The sequence below is a fragment of the Oncorhynchus gorbuscha genome, linkage group LG07 (genome assembly GCF_021184085.1).
Source record: "Oncorhynchus gorbuscha isolate QuinsamMale2020 ecotype Even-year linkage group LG07, OgorEven_v1.0, whole genome shotgun sequence".
NCBI classification, from domain to species: domain Eukaryota; kingdom Metazoa; phylum Chordata; class Actinopteri; order Salmoniformes; family Salmonidae; genus Oncorhynchus; species Oncorhynchus gorbuscha.
The window spans coordinates 29,028,330-29,050,544 of NC_060179.1; the positions used below are offsets into that span (position 1 = coordinate 29,028,330).

Genomic DNA, 22,215 nt, shown 5'->3' on the forward strand with positions numbered 1-22,215 from the left:
ACATTCTTTCTAATAATTCTCCCTCCCTCTCTCACACTCTCTCTCTCTTTCTGTCTTTCTCCCTCTCTCCCTCCATCTCTGTAGATGTCCTAGTGATCCTGGCTGTGCCAGTGGGCCTGGTGTCTTCTACCCAGGAGCTGTATCCCAGCAGGACACCCCAGGACCTTGTCTCCATGGCAGCGCCCCACAGCAGCCCCCCTAACCCGCTCTCGGCCCTGGCCCCCCAGACTGGCAGCAGGAGGGCTCCAGCAGCGGGGATTCTTGGTCCCCACAGGGAGGGGCAATGCCCACGGGCATCATCCAGCCCACCGCATCCCACAGCCTGGCACACATTATAACACCACCCAGTAGAGACAGCCTCATTCAAGCTGCAGCTACTGTCAGTCCTAACACTGTGAGCTCTGTGAGAGTTAACCAAGACCCTGGCCTTAGCTCTGCCAGCCCCAGCCCAGTCAAGCAGGCCCACTCCCCCAGCTCTAGTGCTCTCAACCCGGGCCACAGCTCCAGTTCTCACAGTGCAGACCAGGGCTTCATGCCCAACTCGTTCAGTGCAAATAAAGCCCGTAGCCCAGATACTGTCAGTGTTAACCAGGGCAACAGCCCTCCTAGCCTTACCAGCTCTGGTGGCCCGCATAGTGAGGTGGCTCCAGACTCTGGGTCTGCCCTGGCTCCTCCAATGCCCAGCCCACTCACAGAGAGAGGGCATACTCTTGACCCGGAGCTTGGTGGTCTCCCGTCCCCCACACACACGCATGCCCCCCCTGGTGGGGAATGACGAGGAGGCCACAGACCCCAGTCAGCAGGACTTCACCAGTGAGCTGCAGCCTTCCTCCCTCTCCTCCTCCTCCTCTTCCTCAGTGGATGCTGCTCTAGATCAGACCCTCAGGGAGCATGTTGAAGCCACACCCGAGCTGTCCCAACCCCACGCCATCACCCTACGGGGAGTGCACCCATTGGTCAACGAAAGGCCCACCAGGGAGCTCAAAACAGAGGGGCCTGCCACTCCAAAAGAGAGCCCACCAGACAAGCCCCCCTCCCCCTCCCCGGCCCCCACCTCTCCATCTCCCCCCTCCCTGACCCATGCCAGGCTGGCCCCAAAGTCCAGCCCTGTCTCCACCAATGGTACCACAACCAATGACACCGCAGCCCAGGAGACAGGCAGCGGCAGGGCCCCCCTTCCCCTCCCTCAGGGTACAACAACAGACGATGCCCCCTTTGGCCCACAAAGCCCACTTGGCAATGCCACTTTTCATAACGGCAGTGTGGAGGGCAGCCCTAGCAAAAACCCCTCCTCCCAGTGGAACAGCTCGTCCCCTACGGAGCCGCCCTCCACGGCCAGTGGGAACTTTCTGAACCGCCTGGTCCCCGCCACCACCAGGGACCCCTGGGGTCCAGGCAACGGCTCTGGCCCCGCTATGGACTCGCCACTGTCCCGCGCCACCATCTGCCTGAGCAAGATGGACATCATGTGGATCGTGTTGGCTATCAGTGTGCCTGTGACCTCATGCTGTGAGTATCAAATAGCAACCTGAGGAAGGCTCTGGTGACAAGAGGTTAGAGAAATTGTGTTTGTGTCAGTGGGAGGCTAACCAACACTTTTTGGCGGCTGAGACCACTTTCATACTGACCACCGTATCCACTGAAACACTGTGATACATAATGAAAGACCCTGGATTGATGTATTAGAGGTTATATCATTTTAGAGGATGTACTGACTTTGCCCCCCCTCCCCCTCTCTCCCTCCCCCTCCAGCTGTCCTGCTGACTGTGTGCTGTATGAGGAGGAAGAAGAAGTCTTCAAGCCAGGAGAACAACCTGAGCTACTGGAACAATGCCATCACCATGGACTACTTCAACAGGCACGCGGTGGAGCTGCCTCGGGAGATCACGTCCCTGGACAACGCTGAGGTACACCTATTCCTGATGTCACTGACAACCTTGTTATAAAGCCCAAAGAGGAATTCCTGTAGGAAATGAGAAATGTTTCACTTCAGTGGAATGGCCTGTATGTAAGTTACAGCCCCCCCCAATCTAGCACCAAATTGCTCTACAGGGGATGTATTATATAGAGTGAAAGGGCCGATATGTACGGTTGTTGTGAAGCCTGGACTCAGCATGGTATAATGGACATTTGGTCAAATTGACATAATCTGTGTGATGGCATAGACTGGAGTTTAGAAATAAGCTATTTTCTGAATATACAGCCTATGTTTGTACAGGCATTACAAATTTGGGCTCCTCCAATTCTCCGAGTTAGGCTCCTCAACTAGATGTTCTTCAGAATTCACTAATGATACAAAACATGTAAATAAGTGAGCAGTGTTGTTGCCAAGTAGCTAGAGTACTTTAGCAGATGTGAGGTCAACATGTTGGTTACAGTGGACTATATATGTGGACTATTAGTGCCCTCTGCTGTAAAATTACAGCCACAACTTAAACGACTCATTTTGGAGTCATTTTAAACCGTTAGATTATCCTTTGTATAGTTCAGGGATGGGCAACTGGGTGTGGGTATAGATGTGGGTAGCAGGCCCGCAAGCCACTGTATGTGTAGGTATAGATGTGGGTAGCAGGCCCGCAAGCCACTGTATGTGTGGGTATAGATGTGGGTAGCAGGCCCGCAAGCCACTGTATGTGTGGGTATAGATGTGGGTAGCAGGCCCGCAAGCCACTGTATGTGTGGGTATAGATGTGGGTAGCAGGCCCGCAAGCCACTGTATGTGTGGGTATAGATGTGGGTAGCAGGCCCGCAAGCCACTGTATGTGTGGGTATAGATGTGTATAGGTAGCAGGCCCACAAGCCACTGTATGTGTGGGTATAGATGTGGGTAGCAGGCCCGCAAGCCACTGTATGTGTGGGTATAGATGTGGGTAGCAGGCCCGCAAGCCACTGTATGTGTGGGTATAGATGTGGGTAGGCAAGCCACTGTATGTGTGGGTATAGATGTGGGTAGCAGGCAAGCCACTGCAAGCCATGTGGGTAGCAGGTACTGTATGTGTGGGTATAGATGTGGGTAGCAGGCCCGCAAGCCACTGTATGTGTGGGTATAGATGTGGGTAGCAGGCCCACAAGCCACTGTATGTGTGGGTATAGATGTGGGTAGCAGGCCCACAAGCCACTGTATGTGTGGGTATAGATGTGGGTAGCAGGCCCGCAAGCCACTGTATGTGTGGGTATAGATGTGGGTAGCAGGCCCACAAGCCACTGTATGTGTGGGTATAGATGTGGGTAGCAGGCCCACAAGCCACTGTATGTGTGGGTATAGATGTGGGTAGCAGGCCCACAAGCCACTGTATGTGTGGGTATAGATGTGGGTAGCAGGCCCACAAGCCACTGTATGTGTGGGTATAGATGTGGGTAGCAGGCCCACAAGCCACTGTATGTGTGGGTATAGATGTGGGTAGCAGGCCCACAAGCCACTGTATGTGTGGGTATAGATGTGGGTAGCAGGCCCACAAGCCACTGTATGTGTGGGTATAGATGTGGGTAGCAGGCCCACAAGCCACTGTATGTGTGGGTATAGATGTGGGTAGCAGGCCCACAAGCCACTGGTATAGATGTGGGTAGCAGGCCCACAAGCCACTGTATGTGTGGGTATAGATGTGGGTAGCAGCCCGCAAGCCACTGTATGTGTGGGTATAGATGTGGGTAGCATGCCCGCAAGCCACTGGGTATAGATGTGGGTAGGCCCGCAAGCCAGATAGTGGGTAGCAGGCCCGCAAGCCACTGTATGTGTGGGTATAGATGTGGGTAGCAGGCCCGCAAGCCACTGTATGTGTGGGTATAGATGTGGGTAGCAGGCCCGCAAGCCACTGTATGTGTGGGTATAGATGGGGTAGCAGGCCCGCAAGCCACTGTATGTGTGGGTATAGATGTGGGTAGCAGGCCCGCAAGCCACTGTATGTGTGGGTATAGATGTGGGTAGCAGGCCCGCAAGCCACTGTATGTGTGGGTATAGATGTGGGTAGCAGGCCCGCAAGCCACTGTATGTGTGGGTATAGATGTGGGTAGCAGGCCCGCCCAAGCCACTGTATGTGTGGGTATAGATGTGGGTAGCAGGCCCGCAAGCCACTGTATGTGTGGGTATAGATGTGGGTAGCAGGCCCGCAAGCCACTGTATGTGTGGGTATAGATGTGGGTAGCAGGCCCGCAAGCCACTGTATGTGTGGGTATAGATGTGGGTAGCAGGCCCGCAAGCCACTGTATGTGTGGGTATAGATGTGGGTAGCAGGCCCGCAAGCCACTGTATGTGTGGGTATAGATGTGGGTAGCAGGCCCGCAAGCCACTGTATGTGTGGGTATAGATGTGGGTAGCAGGCCCACAAGCCACTGTATGTGTGGGTATAGATGTGGGTAGCAGGCCCGCAAGCCACTGTATGTGTGGGTATAGATGTGGGTAGCAGGCCCGCAAGCCACTGTATGTGTGGGTATAGATGTGGGTAGCAGGCCCGCAAGCCACTGCCACTGTATGTGTGGGTATAGATGTGGGTAGCAGGCCCGCAAGCCACTGTATGTGTGGGTATAGATGTGGGTAGCAGGCCCGCAAGCCACTGTATGTGTGGGTATAGATGTGGGTAGCAGGCCCAAGCCACTGTATGTGTGGGTATAGATGTGGGTAGCAGGCCCGCAAGCCACTGTATGTGTGGGTATAGATGTGGGTAGCAGGCCCGCAAGCCACTGTATGTGTGGGTATAGATGTGGGTAGCAGGCCCGCAAGCCACTGTATGTGTGGGTATAGATGTGGGTAGCAGGCCCGCAAGCCACTGTATGTGTGGGTATAGATGTGGGTAGCAGGCCCGCAAGCCACTGTATGTGTGGGTATAGATGTGGGTAGCAGGCCCGCAAGCCACTGTATGTGTGGGTATAGATGTGGGTAGCAGGCCGCAAGCCACTGTATGTGTGGGTATAGATGTGGGTAGCAGGCCCGCAAGCCACTGTATGTGTGGGTATAGATGTGGGTAGCAGGCCCGCAAGCCACTGTATGTGTGGGTATAGATGTGGGTAGCAGGCCCGCAAGCCACTGGGTATAGATGTGGGTAGCAGGCCCGCAAGCCACTGTATGTGGGTATAGAGCAGGCCCGCAAGCCACTGTATGTGTGGGTATAGATGTGGGTAGCAGGCCCGCAAGCCACTGTATGTGTGGGTATAGATGTGGGTAGCAGGCCCGCAAGCCACTGTATGTGTGGGTATAGATGTGGGTAGCAGGCCCACAAGCCACTGTATGTGTGGGTATAGATGTGGGTAGCAGGCCCACAAGCCACTGTATGTGTGGGTATAGATGTGGGTAGCAGCCCACAAGCCACTGTATGTGTGGGTATAGATGTGGGTAGCAGGCCCACAAGCCACAAGCCACTGTAGCAGGCCCACAAGCCATGTGTGGGTATAGATGTGGGTAGCAGGCCCACAAGCCACTGTATGTGTGGGTATAGATGTGGGTAGCAGGCCCGCAAGCCACTGTATGTGTGGGTATAGATGTGGGTAGCAGGCCCACAAGCCACTGTATGTGTGGGTATAGATGTGGGTAGCAGGCCCGCAAGCCACTGTATGTGTGGGTATAGATGTGGGTAGCAGGCCCGCAAGCCACTGTATGTGTGGGTATAGATGTGGGTAGCAGGCCCGCAAGCCACTGTATGTGTGGGTATAGATGTGGGTAGCAGGCCCGCAAGCCACTGTATGTGTGGGTATAGATGTGGGTAGCAGGCCCGCAAGCCACTGTATGTGTGGGTATAGATGTGGGTAGCAGGCCCGCAAGCCACTGTATGTGTGGGTATAGATGTGGGTAGCAGGCCCGCAAGCCACTGTATGTGTGGGTATAGATGTGGGTAGCAGGCCCGCAAGCCACTGTATGTGTGGGTATAGATGTGGGTAGCAGGCCCGCAAGCCACTGTATGTGTGGGTATAGATGTGGGTAGCAGGCCACTGTATGTGTGGGCAAGCCACTGTATGTGTGGGTATAGATGTGGGTAGCAGGCCCGCAAGCCACTGTATGTGTGGGTATAGATGTGGGTAGCAGGCCCGCAAGCCACTGTATGTGTGGGTATAGATGTGGGTAGCAGGCCCGCAAGCCACTGTATGTGTGGGTATAGATGTGGGTAGCAGGCCCGCAAGCCACTGTATGTGTGGGTATAGATGTGGGTAGCAGGCCCGCAAGCCACTGTATGTGTGGGTATAGATGTGGGTAGCAGGCCCGCAAGCCACTGTATGTGTGGGTATAGATGTGGGTAGCAGGCCCGCAAGCCACTGTATGTGGGTATAGATGTGGGTAGCAGGCCCGCAAGCCACTGTATGTGTGGGTATAGATGTGGGTAGCAGGCCCGCAAGCCACTGTATGTGTGGGTATAGATGTGGGTAGCAGGCCCGCAAGCCACTGTATGTGTGGGTATAGATGTGGGTAGCAGGCCCGCAAGCCACTGTATGTGTGGGTATAGATGTGGGTAGCAGGCCCGCAAGCCACTGTATGTGTGGGTATAGATGTGGGTAGCAGGCCCGCAAGCCACTGTATGTGTGGGTATAGATGTGGGTAGCAGGCCCGCAAGCCACTGTATGTGTGGGTATAGATGTGGGTAGCAGGCCCGCAAGCCACTGTATGTGTGGGTATAGATGTGGGTAGCAGGCCCACAAGCCACTGTATGTGTGGGTATAGATGTGGGTAGCAGGCCCACAAGCCACTGTATGTGTGGGTATAGATGTGGGTAGCAGGCCCGCAAGCCACTGTATGTGTGGGTATAGATGTGGGTAGCAGGCCCGCAAGCCACTGTATGTGTGGGTATAGATGTGGGTAGCAGGCCCGCAAGCCACTGTATGTGTGGGTATAGATGTGGGTAGTATAGAGGCCCGCAAGCCACTGTATGTGTGGGTATAGATGTGGGTAGCAGCAAGCCACTGTATGTGTGGGTATAGATGTGGGTAGCAGGCCCGCAAGCCACTGTATGTGTGGGTATAGATGTGGGTAGCAGGCCCGCAAGCCACTGTATGTGTGGGTATAGATGTGGGTAGCAGGCCCGCAAGCCACTGTATGTGTGGGTATAGATGTGGGTAGGCCCGCAAGCCACTGTATGTGTGGGTATAGATGTGGGTAGCAGGCCCGCAAGCCACTGTATGTGTGGGTATAGATGTGGGTAGCAGGCCCGCAAGCCACTGTATAGATGTGGGTAGCAGGGGCCATGTGTGGGATGATGGGTAGCAGGCCCGCAAGCCACTGTATGTGTGGGTATAGATGTGGGTAGCAGGCCCGCAAGCCACTGTATGTGTGGGTATAGATGTGGGTAGCAGGCCCGCAAGCCACTGTATGTGTGGGTATAGATGTGGGTAGCAGGCCCGCAAGCCACTGTATGTGTGGGTATAGATGTGGGTAGCAGGCCCGCAAGCCACTGTATGTGTGGGTATAGATGTGGGTAGCAGGCCCGCAAGCCACTGTATGTGTGGGTATAGATGTGGGTAGCAGGCCCACAAGCCACTGTATGTGTGGGTATAGATGTGGGTAGCAGGCCCACAAGCCACTGTATGTGTGGGTATAGATGTGGGTAGGCCCACAAGCCACTGTATGTGTGGGTATAGATGTGGGTAGCAGGCCCACAAGCCACTGTATGTGTGGGTATAGATGTGGGTAGCAGGCCCGCAAGCCACTGTATGTGTGGGTATAGATGTGGGTAGCAGGCCCGCAAGCCACTGTATGTGTGGGTATAGATGTGGGTAGCAGGCCCGCAAGCCACTGTATGTGTGGGTATAGATGTGGGTAGCAGGCCCGCAAGCCACTGTATGTGTGGGTATAGATGTGGGTAGCAGGCCCGCAAGCCACTGTATGTGTGGGTATAGATGTGGGTAGCAGGCCCGCAAGCCACTGTATGTGTGGGTATAGATGTGGGTAGCAGGCCCGCAAGCCACTGTATGTGTGGGTATAGATGTGGGTAGCAGGCCCGCAAGCCACTGTATGTGTGGGTATAGATGTGGGTAGCAGGCCCGCAAGCCACACTGGGTATAGATGTGGGTAGCAGGCCCGCAAGCCACTGTATGTGTGGGTATAGATGTGGGTAGCAGGCCCGCAAGCCACTGTATGTGTGGGTATAGATGTGGGTAGCAGGCCCACAAGCCACTGTATGTGTGGGTATAGATGTGGGTAGCAGGCCCACAAGCCACTGTATGTGTGGGTATAGATGTGGGTAGCAGGCCCACAAGCCACTGTATGTGTGGGTATAGATGTGGGTAGCAGGCCCACAAGCCACTGTATGTGTGGGTATAGATGTGGGTAGCAGGCCCGCAAGCCACTGTATGTGTGGGTATAGATGTGGGTAGCAGGCCCCCAAGCCACTGTATGTGTGGGTATAGATGTGGGTAGCAGGCCCACAAGCCACTGTATGTGTGGGTATAGATGTGGGTAGCAGGCCCACAAGCCACTGTATGTGTGGGTATAGATGTGGGTAGCAGGCCCGCAAGCCACTGTATGTGTGGGTATAGATGTGGGTAGCAGGCCCGCAAGCCACTGTATGTGTGGGTATAGATGTGGGTAGCAGGCCCGCAAGCCACTGCAGCCCCTCTTGATGATTACACATTTTTTTCTGGCCCCCATCAAAGTTGCTTATCCCTGGTGTCGTCTATCGCATTTCAATTCACTCTACGGACATTTTTTTGTTGCTATGAAATCAGCACGTCTCATCGGCTCTCCACATCATTTCTCATCTGCATACTGACCACACCTCTATTTCTGATTTGTCCTCTCTTTTTGCTCACTCCATCGCTCACTCTCCACCAATGCCTCTTCCCGTGGTGCAGGAGGGGAATGCCGAGGTTGGAACATGTTTAGGGTGTTTGTGGTGACACACAGGTGTTGTCTTGCGTCCCTATTTTATTCCTCCCACTGTAGCTCTGCCTCCTCCCTCCCTCCCTCCATCTCTGTCTTTCCTTATAATTCCCCTAAAGTGCCTCTATCTTTGCTGATGCTGTTACAATAGAGATGAACCGTGAATTGATTTATCTATATGGCTGTTACGGTCAATATCTATTTTTGCCAAATAGCCTTTTTCCAGTGCAACCTAGTGTATCTTCCATACAATAGTTCAAGTACTAAATACAGTGAAGTGTTAATGTTAGGGTTAGGGGTATTGCCAGCTAGAATGTACCTCTTCCCGTCCCCTCTCTTTCTGTAAGGCTTGTTCTTCTGAATCACTCTGTTTTTTTCTGCATTTTCTCCCCCACCCCCTGTTGTCTTTTTAGCTGAGTCACTGCCACGATTTCTCTCTCTCCCTCTCCCTCTACTAACTCTCCTCTGTCTCTCTCCCGCTCCTCCCTCTTCCACTCTTCCCTCCCTCTGCTGTGTTGCTGTGTTCTGCTGAGTCTCCCCTTCCCTTCTTTACTTATTTTCTATGTTGTGTAGCCTGTTCAACTCCCCTCCCTCTTTCTCTCTATTTTTGTCTCTCTGTGTTCTTTCTGCTAGCTTAATCAGTCAGCCATCTTTTGTCCTCACCTTTCTACTACATACGATTCAGACCCCAAGCACGGAGAATTGTTTGTGTCTCCTAAGTCGCAAAACACTCTGCCCTGAATCTCACTAGCCTTTGTGTGTTGTGTGTTTCGTATGTGCGTGCGTGCATGTGTGCGTGCATGACTGTGTGCGTGTGTTTCAGGAGCAGGAGACGTGCCTACCTCCTAATGGAGACTACAGCGACAGCGGGGTGGTGCTGGTTAACCCTTTCTGCCAGGAGACCCTGTTCATCAACAGAGAGAAGGCCTGTGACATCTAGAGTGGACAGATGCTGGTCTGGTGGCCATGTCCTGATACCACCGGTACAAGACTGTCAAAAATAAAAGTCTGACTTTCAAAATAAATGTCCCCCGCCCTTTTCTCCCTGTCGTTGTCATTTTTATACATGTGGTTAACTTCAGAGACACCCACTTTATACTGTATATTATGAATACATAAACGAGACGAAGAGAAGAGCTAAAAACAGACACTATTTACTATGAGGGTTTGCCTGCATATTTTTCTGATGTACATTTTCTACAAAAGCTTAATTGTAATAATGGTTTGTATGTCTTTATAATCTACGGAGTATGTGTGATTTGCCTTTTGTTACAGTGGGCTTGATGGTGAGAGCATTGTGGACATGGCCACTTCAATTCTGCTTTAGAGAAAATATATTATGTAAGAACGTTATGTTTCATTTTCTTAAAAATCAAACCCAAAATACTTACTGAAAAGCCTGTTGAACTTGAATTCTGTACCTACGTACTTGAGGGGATATGGAGGTTTAGGGCAAGGTTTGTGAGGCCAGGTTGTAGTAGAGAGTGCCCAGAGGGTATAGGGTTGTATCTGAATAGACCAAATGGACTTTCCCCCTCGCGTGTCACCAGCCTCTCTGTTGAGGGACCACGTACATGTCTTAACTCCCTTTGTCAAGCTGTCTGTCAGTCTGTGTGTGTGTGTGTGTGTGTGTGTGTGTGTGTGTGTGTGTGTGTGTGTGTGTGTGTGTGTGTGTGTGTGTGTGTGTGTGTGTGTGTGTGTGTGTGTGTGTGTGTGTGTGTGTGTGTGTGTGTGTGTGTGTGTGTGTGTGTGTGTGTGTGCACGTGTGTGTGTGTGCACGTGTGTGTGTGTGCGTGCGTGCCTGTCTGTGTGTATCTTTGTCTGTTTGTCTGTATGGATTTGTGTTATGGAGTGGGTTCTGGTTTTGGCAGTCAATGATGTTTGTTTAACGTTAGCTAACCTCTCTAACCTCTCTAACCTCTCTAACCTCTCTAACCTCTCTAACCCTAAATATTTTGAGACCAAACATATCATAATCTCCCTCCATAAGTACAGTATTTGTCCATGAGAGTAACTTGTGTTTATTACTGTAATGTACAGATACTGAATGATATTTGATTTAATTTCTGGATGTAAAAATAAAAAATGCCGTAGAAATCATGACCAATGAAAATACTGAGATATTTACTGTGAGCACATACAGTGGCAGAGTTTAATCAAACATACATATTTTGTTTCAATATCAAATCGATTTGTGTATCATGCTTTACTTTTGCTTTGTCACATGTTTGTAGTTGCTAAATGTTGCCTTTTGTTACTGCCTCTGCTTGTCACATTGTGAAATGCTTATCTGTTCAATCATACTACCCAGTGTTTGAAAATTATGTTGAATTAGCGTTTTGTTGAATATGTTATCAACCTACTGGATGTGCACTGAGTATACCAAACATTAGGGACACCTACCTAGTATTAAGGTGCACCCCTCCCCCCTTTGCCCTCAGAAGACACTCAATACGTCAGGACATGGACTCTACAAGGTGTCGAAAGCGTTCCACAGGGATGCTGGCCCATGTTGACTCCAATGCTTCCCACAGTTGTGTCAAGTTGGCTGGATGTCGTCTGGTTGGTGGACCATTCTTGATACACACAGGAAACTGTTGAGTGTGGAAAAACCAGCAGTGTTGCAGTTCTTGATACAAACTGGTACGCCTGGCCCCTACTACCAAACCCTGTTCAAAGGCACTTACATTTTTGTCCTGCCCATTCACCCACTGAATGGCACACATACACAATCCATGTCTCAATTGTCTCAAGGCTTAAATATCATTATTTAACCTGTTTCCTCCCCTTCATTTACATTGATTGAAGTGGATTTAACAAGTGATATCAGTAAGGGATCACCTGGATACACCTGGCCAGTCTATGTTATGGAAAGAGCAGGAGTTCATAATGTTTTGTATACTCAGTGTTGCTGCAATGGGCACAAGGTGCCATACCAGAGAATGGGTATTTTGCTAAATGTAGAATGGAGAGGAGGGGCAGTATCTTGTGTCCAGCGTCATGTATTTTTTGTATCGTAACATACACTGTCATTTTTACTGCTGAGCAATAGAAGAGAAAAGCTTTGAACATTCTCTGTGTCTTATTGACTATTCATCTATTTGACTTCTTCCACTCATCCATGACGACTGTTTTAGTTGCATATTAACTGCATAGTAGCTGCATAGTACTCCTGAGAAATTGTGCCACTGCCAATTGGTATTTTCTATGATCAACCTTCTACGCTACACAAGGCTATCTTAATTTTAATTGTCCATTAACTAAAAAATGAGAGAAGAAGCATTCCCACTTGCTGCAGACAGATGTACATTAAACCTCTGGGACAAAGCAATGTCAGTGCCTTGCTGACCCCAGCTAAACCATTGACTAGAATGTTCTCTGTTCATCTCTGCTGGATCTGGCTAGTGGCCATTCTATACATGGCCTCACTGTCATTGGATAAAGCCTACACTTTGCTAATGCTTAACTAGAGAGCTTCACTACTTGGGGTGCATTGACGACCTACCACTTTCTCCTATCACTAATAAATACGCTAATATTCAATGTCATTTGTTGTCATTGTTTGACTATTATGTAAGAGGTTTCAACTACCCTAGGATGGGACCATGTAGGCCCTTTACACAAAATATACTGGTGGGCCTGGATGTGTGTTGGGTCATTGTCCTGCCCAATAGTCATAGTAGGCCTAATAGAGGAAATCTGCTCGATGGACAGCCCAGTCCCATGCTAAGCTCATAGTTTCACACGGTGGCATCACGCCTGTGGAAAGCACACAATATATAAAGTGAAGACTATCATTGAATGGAGAGCAGGAATAAGTACGTTTTCATCGAAGGTCGCATCCAGGCTCCCACAATACTTCTAATCTTGATGTGATTGGCCTGACTGAAACATGGCTTAAGCCTGATGAATTTGCTGAGTTAAATGAGGCCTCACCTCCTGGTTACACTAGTGACCATATTCCCCGTGCATCCCGGAAAAGGCAGAGGTGTTGCTAACATTTACGATAGCAAAGTTCAATTTACAAACAAAAAAAAATGACGCTTTCGTCTTTTAAGCTTCTAGTCATGAAATCTATGCAGCCTACTCAATCACTTTTTATAGCTACTGTTTACAGGCCTCCTGGGCCATATACAGCATTCCTCATTGAGTTCCCTGAATTCCTATCGGACCTTGTAGTCATAGCAGATAATATTATTTTTGGTGACTTTTACTATTCACATGGAAAAGTCCACAGACCCACTCCAAAAGGCTTTCGGAGCCATCATCGACTCAGTGGATTTTGTCCAACATGTGTCTTGACCTACTCACTGTCACAGTCATACTCTGGACCTAGTTTTGTCCCATGGAATAAATGTTGTGGATCTTAATGTTTTTCATCCTGGACTATCGGACCACCATTTTATTAAGTTTGCAATTGCAACAAATAATCTGCTCAGGCCCCAACCAAGGAGCATTGAAAGTCGTGCTATAAATTCACAGACAACACAAAGATTCCTTGATGCCCTTCCAGTCTCCCTCTGCCTACCCAAGGACGTCAGAGGACAAAAATCAGTTAACCACCTAACTGAGGAACTCAATTTAACCTTGCGCAATACCCTAGATGCAGTTGCACCCCTAAAAACTAAAAACATTTCTCATAAGAAACTAGCTCCCTGGTATACAGAAAATACCCGAGCTCTGAAACAAGCTTCCAGAAAATTGGAATAGAAATGGCGCCACACCAAACTGGAAGTCTTCCGACGAGCTTGGAAAGACAGTACCGTGCAGTATCAAAGAGCCCTTACTGCTGCTCGATTATCCTATTTTTCCAACTTCATTGAAAATAAGAACAATCCGAAATGTATTTTTAATACTGTCGCAAAGCTAACTAAAAAGCAGCAATTCCCCAAGTGAGGATGGCTTTCACTTCAGCAGTAATAAATTCATGAACTTCTTTGAGGAAAAGATCATGATTATTAGAAAGCAAATTACAGACTCCTCTTTAAATCTGCGTATTCGTTCAAAGCTCAGTTGTCCTGAGTCTGCACAACTCTGCCAGGACCTAGGACCAAGAGAGACACTCAAGTGTTTTTGTACTATATCTCTTGACGCAATGATGAAAATAATCATGGCCTCTAAACCTTCAAGCTGCATACTGGACCCTATTCCAAGTAAACTACTGAAAGAGCTGCTTCCTGTGCTTGGCCCTCCTATGTTGAACATAATAAATGGCTCTCTATCCACCGGATGTGTACCAAACTCACTAAAAGTGGCAGTAATAAAGCCTCTCTTGAAAAAGCCAAACTACCATATCGAATCTTCCATTCCTCTCAAAATGTTTAGAAAAGGCTGTTGTGCAGCCAAACAAACAATTTATATGAAATGCTTCAGTCTGGTTTTAGACCCCATCATAGCACTGAGACTGCACTTGTGAAGGTGGTAAATGAACTTTTAATGGCATCAGACCGAGGCTCTGCATCTGTCCTCGTGCTCCTAGACCTTAGTGCTGCTTTCGATCACCACATTCTCTTGGAAACCCAAGAGATTGGAAACCCAAATTGGTCTACCCGGACAAGTTCTGGCCTGGTTTAGATCTTATCTGTCGAAAAGATATCCGTCTGTGAATGGTTTGTCCTCTGACAAATCAACTGTAAATTTCGGTGTTCCTCTAGGTTCCGTTTTAGGACCACTATTGTTTTCACTATATATTTTACCTCTTGGGGATGTCATTCGAAAACATAATGTTAACTTTCACTGCTATGCGGATGACACACAGCTGTCCATTTCAATGAAACATGGTGAAGCCCCAAAATTGCCCTCCCTGGAAGCCTGTGTTTCAGACATAAGGAAGTGGATGGTTGCAAACTTTCTACTTTTAAACTCGGTCAAAACAGAGATGCTGGTTCTAGGTCCCAAGAAACAAAGAGATCTTCTGTTGACTCTGACAATTAATCTTAATGGTTGTACAGTCGTCTCAAATAAAACTGTGAAGGACCTCGGCGTTACTCTGGACCCTGATCTCTCTTTTGACTAACATATCAAGACTGTTTCAAGGACAGCTTTTTTTCCATCTACGTAACATTGCAAAAATCAGAAACTTTCTGTCCAAAAATGATGCAGAAAAATTAATCCATGCTTTTGTTGCTTCTAGGTTAGACTACTGCAATGCTCTACCCCCCTGTCTGGGGGTATCATCGGATGGGGCCACAGTGTCTCCTGACCCCTCCTGTCTCAGCCTCCAGTATTTATGCTGCAGTAGTTTATGTGTCTGGGGACTAGGGTCAGTTTGTTATATCTGGAGTATTTCTCCTGTCTTATCCGGTGTCCTGTGTGAATTTAAGTATTCTCTCTCTAATTCTCTTTTTTTCTCTCTCTCGGAGGACCTGAGCCCTAGGACCATGTCTCAGGACTACCTGGCATGATGACTCCTTGCTGTCCCCAGTCCACCTGGCCGTGCTGCTGCTCCAGTTTCAACTGTTCTGCCTGCGGCTATGGAATCCTGACCTGTTCACCGGACGTGCTACCTGTCCCAGACCTGCTGTTTTCAACTCTCTAGAGACAGCAGGAGTGGTAGAGATACTCTTAATGATCGGCTATGAAAAGCCAACTGACATTTACTCCTGAGGTGCTGACTTGCTGCACCCTCAACAACTACTGTGATTATTATTATTTGACCATGCTGGTCATTTATGAACATTTGAACATCTTGGCCATGTTCTGTTATAATCTCCACCCAGCACAGCCAGAAGAGGACTGGCCACCCCTCATAGCCTGGTTCCTCTCTAGATTTCTTCCTAGGGTTTGGCTTTTCTAGGGAGTTTTTCCTAGCCAGCGTGCTTCAACACCTGCATTGCTTGCTGTTTGGGGTTTTAGGCTGGGTTTCTGTACAGCACTGTGAGATATCAGCTGATGTACGAAGGGCTATATAAAAAAAATATATATTTGAAATTTGATTCTACTGTAATGACTTGGAATGCCAGCTTTGAGAAAACAAGAAAACTCATTAATAAAATAAAGATGTGTTTAAGTGCTGCTCTATGGTTCCATGATCAACTGGTCAATGATCAATACAGTCAATTGATCAGTGAGGAACACACTACTAACAGTAGACCTCATGGTGTGGTTTCAGATTACTACCAGGCTACTGTGATAGGGCGATAAAAAAGACATGCAATTTCATTGGTTAAAGTTTTTTTATTTGCAGTTAATTGGTTCTTCAGCATGTCCATTGTGTTTATGTTCATGTTCATCCGGGGCATCCTGGAAAGTATGTATTGGCTGTACATCCGGTTTGCCTGTCAAATAGCAGTGAGCGAGCGCAGCCCCCAAAGATTGGTAATGTGGCACATTGAAAGACAGGCGGTCAGACAGTAGCTACATTTTCTTTTTTACGCTAGAAGGGAAATTGTTTGATTGCTCTGGTAGAATAACAATTTAATCCCTCCCCTTCAACTGAATTATAGAGACTTTGTGAAATTTACGATTGTCTTTGCATAGCGTTTGTTTCTGAAAGAAGATGGCGGATGTAGAGACTTGTGGTGCTGCTCCAGAGAAGAGCCTGGATGATTTCTTTGCCAAGAGGGATAAAAAGAAGAAGAAAGAAAAGGGAGGTAAGGGAAAAGAAGCTCCAGTTGGGCCAACACCAATTGTCTTGAAAAAGAACAAGAAGGAAAAGGAGAAGTTGGGCACGAAAAACGAAAATCAAGATGCGCAGCCGGAGAAGGTAACGTTAGCTAGCGCCGCGCTAGTACTAGTTAGCCAGCAAGCTACTTGCTACTACTAGCCAAGTCAATATGTTTGCTAGCTAGTTTGCCTGATAACGATGATGACTCATGCCATGACTGTTTGGTAATACACAATGGCTGGCTAGTTATTACACCGGCCTCACACATGATTTATGGAGATAAATATGTACGTTTAGCTAACTAGCCAGTTGGTTAGGTACTTAAAATAGCAATCCAATAATTGAGTTCGCTAACTTAGCTAGACTGCAAACTCACGATGTATTCCAGACGGTGAGCAGACATTTCTCGATGACTTTAGGCCGCGCCAGTGTCGGCTTTCTCGATTGATCAACGATAGCTAACTGGCAAACAGTGTGGCTAGAATGTTTTCGACAGGTGAAAACTGGCACACATTGGATTATGACTGGCGTAACATTAGTTAGCTAGCCAGCAACATGGCTCGTGAAGAATTGGATTATTATTGGAAAATATTGCCAGCGTTGTAGTAACATGCGTCATGACGAATGCAAATATAACTAGCTTACTAACTAGCTAATTAATTTTGACATCTGTCAAATTGGAAGACGAGTAAAGTTAACGTACGAGCTATTTGGCCTCATTCGCTAGATGCTTAGGCCTGCAATATTCGTCTGAGGGTTCAGGTGGTTAGGCCTGGAAAATGGGGACTGGACTACAGCTGTTAAACTTAGAACCTTTCTTTGTGCAGACAAAAGCACAAAGAGTAGAACTTACTGGCGATAACGTTACTAGTAGCTAGCATTTTATGCAGGTAACATGGTTCTGAGGTTGACACGTTCCATGGATGTTGTAATAACGTTTTGAGTCTGCCAAATTAGGGCGTGGCCAGTATCTAGATCCAAGTTTCTATTTTATTTGTACCCTTGACAAACGTTCCTTTTGATGGCAAAGTTTGCATGATCAATTGAGATTGATAAAACACAAATGTATGAGTCCTTGGGGTGCGTTGGCAAATTCACTCTGGCCATCTACTCCAATTTCCGAGCACTCTTGTCTGAGTGTGCCAGAGTGCATAATAACTGAATTTAAGAACGCACAACACCCGTTGAATATGGCCAGTGTCCGCAAAAAAGCGTAATTCAATTGTTTCCAGCAGCACAGTTGGTCACCAACGCTCTGAATAATGTGAAAACTGCCTAACCAGCTCTGCAAGGGCTTGTAAAATAGTCTGAGGTGTTCTCATTTGTTTGGAAGTAGCTAGCCAACGTTAACCATTTGGCTTGGGTGCTTGACTGCCGTTGAGAGGTCTGAACACTCTGCTCAAACCTACTCCTCAGCCAGAGTGTCCAGTGTACGCTCTGGAGCGAAACGTTGTGAATTTACAATCTGACCACGCTCTGAATGTATGAATGCCCAGGGCGCACTCTGGCACTCAAGATTGAATTTTCGAACACACCCTTGGATTGCTAAACCATCAGTCAGTGGGTTGTGTAACTGATGAGCGTTGCTCTGTCTGCAGGAGGATGAGGAGTGGAAGGAGTTTGAGGCGAAGGAGGTGGACTACAGCGGACTCAGGCTGCAGGCTCTCCAGATAAGGTAAGGCTGAATGGGGGGGGGGGGGTTGCATTCATTCAGTAGGCACTACCCTAATGACATGTTAAACGTTTGTACTAGTTGCATGTTTTTGTTGACTGTTTTCTCTGGTGGTTGTGGCAGTGATGAGAAGGAGGAAGAGGAGTATGAGGAGGAGGTCGGTGAAGATGGCGAGATCATCCTGGTCAGTGGAGACAAAATGTCTGGGCCTTGGAACAAGTCCGGTGCCCCACAACCTGCCGCTGCCTCTGTTGGTGGGTATATCTCACTCCGCACTGTATTAATTCCACACCCTTAATTGTAGTATTGAAGTGTTACTCCCATACAGACACTGTAGTTTTGACAATTAATGTGGACTACTAATGAGCCTTGCCCCCGTTTTCACTGACTGGTTCTCTTCTCTGCTCTCGTCTCTACAGAGGTGGAAGAGGTGCCTGAGTCAAAGCCTTCTGGGGTGTACCGCCCCCCAGGGGCCCGACTGACCACTACCAAGCGTGGCCCCAATCAGGGGCCCCCTGAGATCTTCAGCGACACACAGTTCCCCTCACTCGGGGCCGGCTCCAAGCATGTTGAGACACGCAGGTCAGTGCACCTCTAAATATCACTCATCTTACACGCATGCATAGGTGGTTACACATAGTGTAGAAATGTCTTTGTTTGTTGAATTAATATATCCAATGTTCGGGTTTCAGAGACAGGGAGATGGAGAAGACCTTTGAGGTGGTGAAGCACAAGAACCGTGGCCGAGAGGAAGGCGGCAGTGGGGCCTCCCTGCAGCAGTTGGAGCTCGGTAACCAGTACGCCATCTTGGGGGACAAGTAGCACACCCCAACCCCCCTCCCCTCCCCCGCCCATCCAGCGTGGTCTTGCCCAGCCGCCAGAGGGAGCTGAACTACAGCTGTGTGTACCTAACTACAGCGCAGTCCTGACAACGAATGCTGGCGTTGCTGCCACCACCACACTGGACCTTCTCTCCCTCACACCACCGTACAATACATACATTATACATACAAACACACTCTCATACACCTCACACAGTGAACCATATAAACTGACACACTTTACATTTACATGCATTATATACAGTACATACACAAAGCACCTGGTTGGCAAAACTGAAGGACTACATCCAAAAGTGCTGTGGCAAGTGATTAACTGAAACAAAAAAAATATAAAATCTATATGATACACCCATATGAATGACACTGCAGCATCAACAACAGCAAATGGCAACGTACGGTTGTCTTTTGTGGATTGTTTTCAGAGCAGCAGTTGTGTGGTACAACTTCTCTCTGGACTTACACTTGCTTTGATTATAAAGCCACAGAGGATCGAAGAAGACGAAAAAAATAGTGCGAGAAGAATTTACGAACTGTTGCGAATAGATCTATTTTTTTGCGAGATCGTTATAACCCAAACTGCACATGGTTGGTTGGTGTGTTTGAGTTATGGTTTGGGCACGTGAGGGGAGACTACCTCAGTCACAGCTGTGGTGACCATGTTGAGCGGGCTTTGGCTCTTGGTGGTGAGTGGGGCAAACACCAGGCCTGCAGACGAGAAGACCACCAGGCTCTTTCACTTAGAAACTTGATTTTGTTTTCCTCAAGAATGGGACTCCTGCAAAGATCTGTGGACACAGGAGAGAAGTTATGGTCCTCATTTAGAATGACTATTTAAAAGTGGCCTTACTGTAAAGAGCGAGAGAGGGAAACTGCTACGTTCTCTAGAGAGAAACTTGCTCATTGTCTCATGGTATGTTGCCAGCCTCTTGGATCTCGCAACTTAAAGATAAACCAACCTCCTTTCCTCTTCAAGAATGTAGTGCTGAGTTGTAGTTTGTCAGAATATTATACTGACTAACTGTCCTTCATATCCACTGTTTGACTTGTGCCCCATCTCTTTTAAAAATTTGATTGTTAACATTGGCAAACCGTTATTAAAGCTCCTCCTTTCTAATCTGAAGTCATTCCTTTGGTAGATGTTTTGACTTTTTACAGGATTCTGAGGATTCTGCCCTTTTTGTTTTACTTTTGAGGGCTTTGTTTCCACCAGTGTTCGTGAACTTACGTCATTGTGTAGAGGTGGGATATGAAAAATAGACTGACATATTGTTACAGGTGCAAAGATACTAGCTACAGCGTCCCAAAAATGACCCTTCTGTACCCAATGCCTGTAATTGACCACAGTAGGTATGGCCTGTCATACTGCTGTCCATGTTTGAGTACATATGTTTGCTTTAGCCTATATTCATTGAATTGCTTCAGTGCAAGACATTCAAGTTTACCCTATTCTGCAGAATGGAACTCAACCCCCTTTCTCCATCCTCCCCAGAGTTAGTTGCCCTCAAAGCTCCTTCTCCAAATATGAGGTGTATTGTTTCTGTACTTATTGAAATCTTTAGAGCAGATCGATGACATGTATCCCTGGTCCTGGAGAGCTTCAGTCAGTGCCTGCTATCTCTCAGCTTGGGCTCCAAACCACCTGACCACTGTCTCCTCTCATGAACCGATGCGGTAAAATAGAAAGGTCAGGTGGTTTAGATTAGAATAACCATGTTTGCATTTCCTTAGGTTGAGCAGAGGGTTAGAACTAAGAATTGCTGGAGTTGTGTTCAGATATTTCTGTTGAAGTCATCTGAAATGTAATGGAACTTAAAATGTGCAAATGGATGGCCAGAGTTGTGGAGGGCACTGTAGCACACAAAGCATCCTGTGGACCCCTGCCTAAACGTTGTGGGTGGAAGTAGCGAACATTTCTACTGAGAACTGTTATCGAAGACTAGTTTAACACAAAATAAACAGTGATCTTTGTGATGGGTGTCTTTGTCTGAGTTCTTAACTTAAAAGTGACTGTTTATTTCACGGGTAGGCGAGATGTTCACATAAGGCCACACTGAGAAACTATGAAAATATTCTGCATTGGAATTAGCAACATGTAAGTATTACATTTCAGTAGGCACAATAATACACTGATAAATGATCTTTCAGAGCACCATCTGGGGTTGAGCCTTAAATGTAATTGCAGTTTAAAAGCTGATAAAAGTGCACACTACTTTAGATACAGTTGTATCTTAAGTGGTGTTTTGAGATCTTTAACTATCTTAAGTAATTTAATGTTTTTGAGGGTTCACCTCACCAGCTGTGATTTGTTACCTAAATCGGTATGTTACTTAACGTCGCAGGTTAAGGTTGGAAAGTTGTGCTCTATCTAGCCACAACTGTACTGAGCCAAAGACTGCGACAGGTGTAAAGGATAAGTAAATCTCTGGCTGTGTCAAAGTTTACATCAGATGCAAATGCTTAACTAATGTGGAAAACCCCGCTGTGGCTCCCCCAATGGGCGCGTTCGAGTGGTAAAGAGTGGAAAGTCAAGGAGTGAAGTTGGGAGAGAGACAGACGCACCAGTGGATGCTGGTGGGAGGAGCTACTGTAATGTCTGAAATGGAGCAGGAGCGATTGTAAATGTCTGGAATGGAATAAATGGAAAGGTATCAAACATGAAACCACGTTTGACTCTGCACCATTAATTCCATTCCAGCCAGTACAATGAGCTCGTCCTCCCACCAGCCTCAATGACAAGGATCAGACTACATGTACACGAGTTAACATACATTACCTTGTAAACACCATGCCATGCAGTCAAATGCACCTGACATTGACCCCATGACTGGTGTCTGGGTTACTTGCTCATTAAGGTTCTGTTTCTCGGACACAGATAATACCTCTAAAATTGCAAGCTTAGAAATCCCCTACAATAACCCATATGCAGCTAACAATATGTATTACATTTCACACTTAATAAACAATCAACAAATGACTTGTTGCGGATAAAAAAAATCAGTGCGTGATGACGTACTGTACACAAAATACAAATCTAAAGTTCAATGTGTTTCCATCACATTTTCAACTGTACCGATAGTTCTCAAAAAAATAAATAGCAAATGTGTCTACTCTGGTGTTGGCACGTTCACTAGCCAACAGCTCGCAGCTACAGCGCGAGTAGGCTGTGTGGGTATGGGTAGGCTAGTCTACATCAGTATGGGTTGGGTCGCGACGTGTCAGAGTTAAATTGTATAATTATTTAATTAATTACTGGAATTGATTTGGCCAAGTGCATCTGCGCTCTCTGCTGTTTGCCAGC

General features: G+C 47.7%; 2 protein-coding genes across 4 annotated transcripts in view; both read left to right on the top strand.

Annotated features, from left to right (window-relative positions):
* The window catches only part of LOC124039747 (transmembrane protein 108-like), a 66,493-nt gene extending 54,148 nt beyond the window's left edge, over nt 1-12,345 (top strand). For 2 of the 3 annotated variants that reach the window (XM_046356053.1, XM_046356054.1), the window contains exons 3-5: nt 85-1,509; nt 1,753-1,907; nt 9,621-12,345. In XM_046356053.1, the coding sequence (XP_046212009.1) occupies nt 753-1,509; nt 1,753-1,907; nt 9,621-9,737 (1,029 nt within the window). In that variant the 5' untranslated portion in view covers nt 85-752 and the 3' untranslated portion in view covers nt 9,738-12,345. The remainder of the gene's footprint in view (nt 1-84; nt 1,510-1,752; nt 1,908-9,620) is intronic. The other variant, XM_046356055.1, reaches the window with a different exon arrangement.
* A 3,717-nt stretch (nt 12,346-16,062) lies between these two features.
* On the top strand, nt 16,063-20,888 carry LOC124039748 (protein CDV3 homolog). Its single transcript, XM_046356057.1, has 5 exons — nt 16,063-16,502; nt 18,002-18,078; nt 18,199-18,329; nt 18,495-18,657; nt 18,768-20,888. The coding sequence occupies exons 1-5, from the start codon at nt 16,296-16,298 to the stop codon at nt 18,895-18,897; spliced, it is 708 nt and encodes a 235-aa protein (XP_046212013.1). The 5' UTR covers nt 16,063-16,295; the 3' UTR covers nt 18,898-20,888.
* The last annotated feature ends 1,327 nt before the right edge of the window (nt 20,889-22,215 follow it).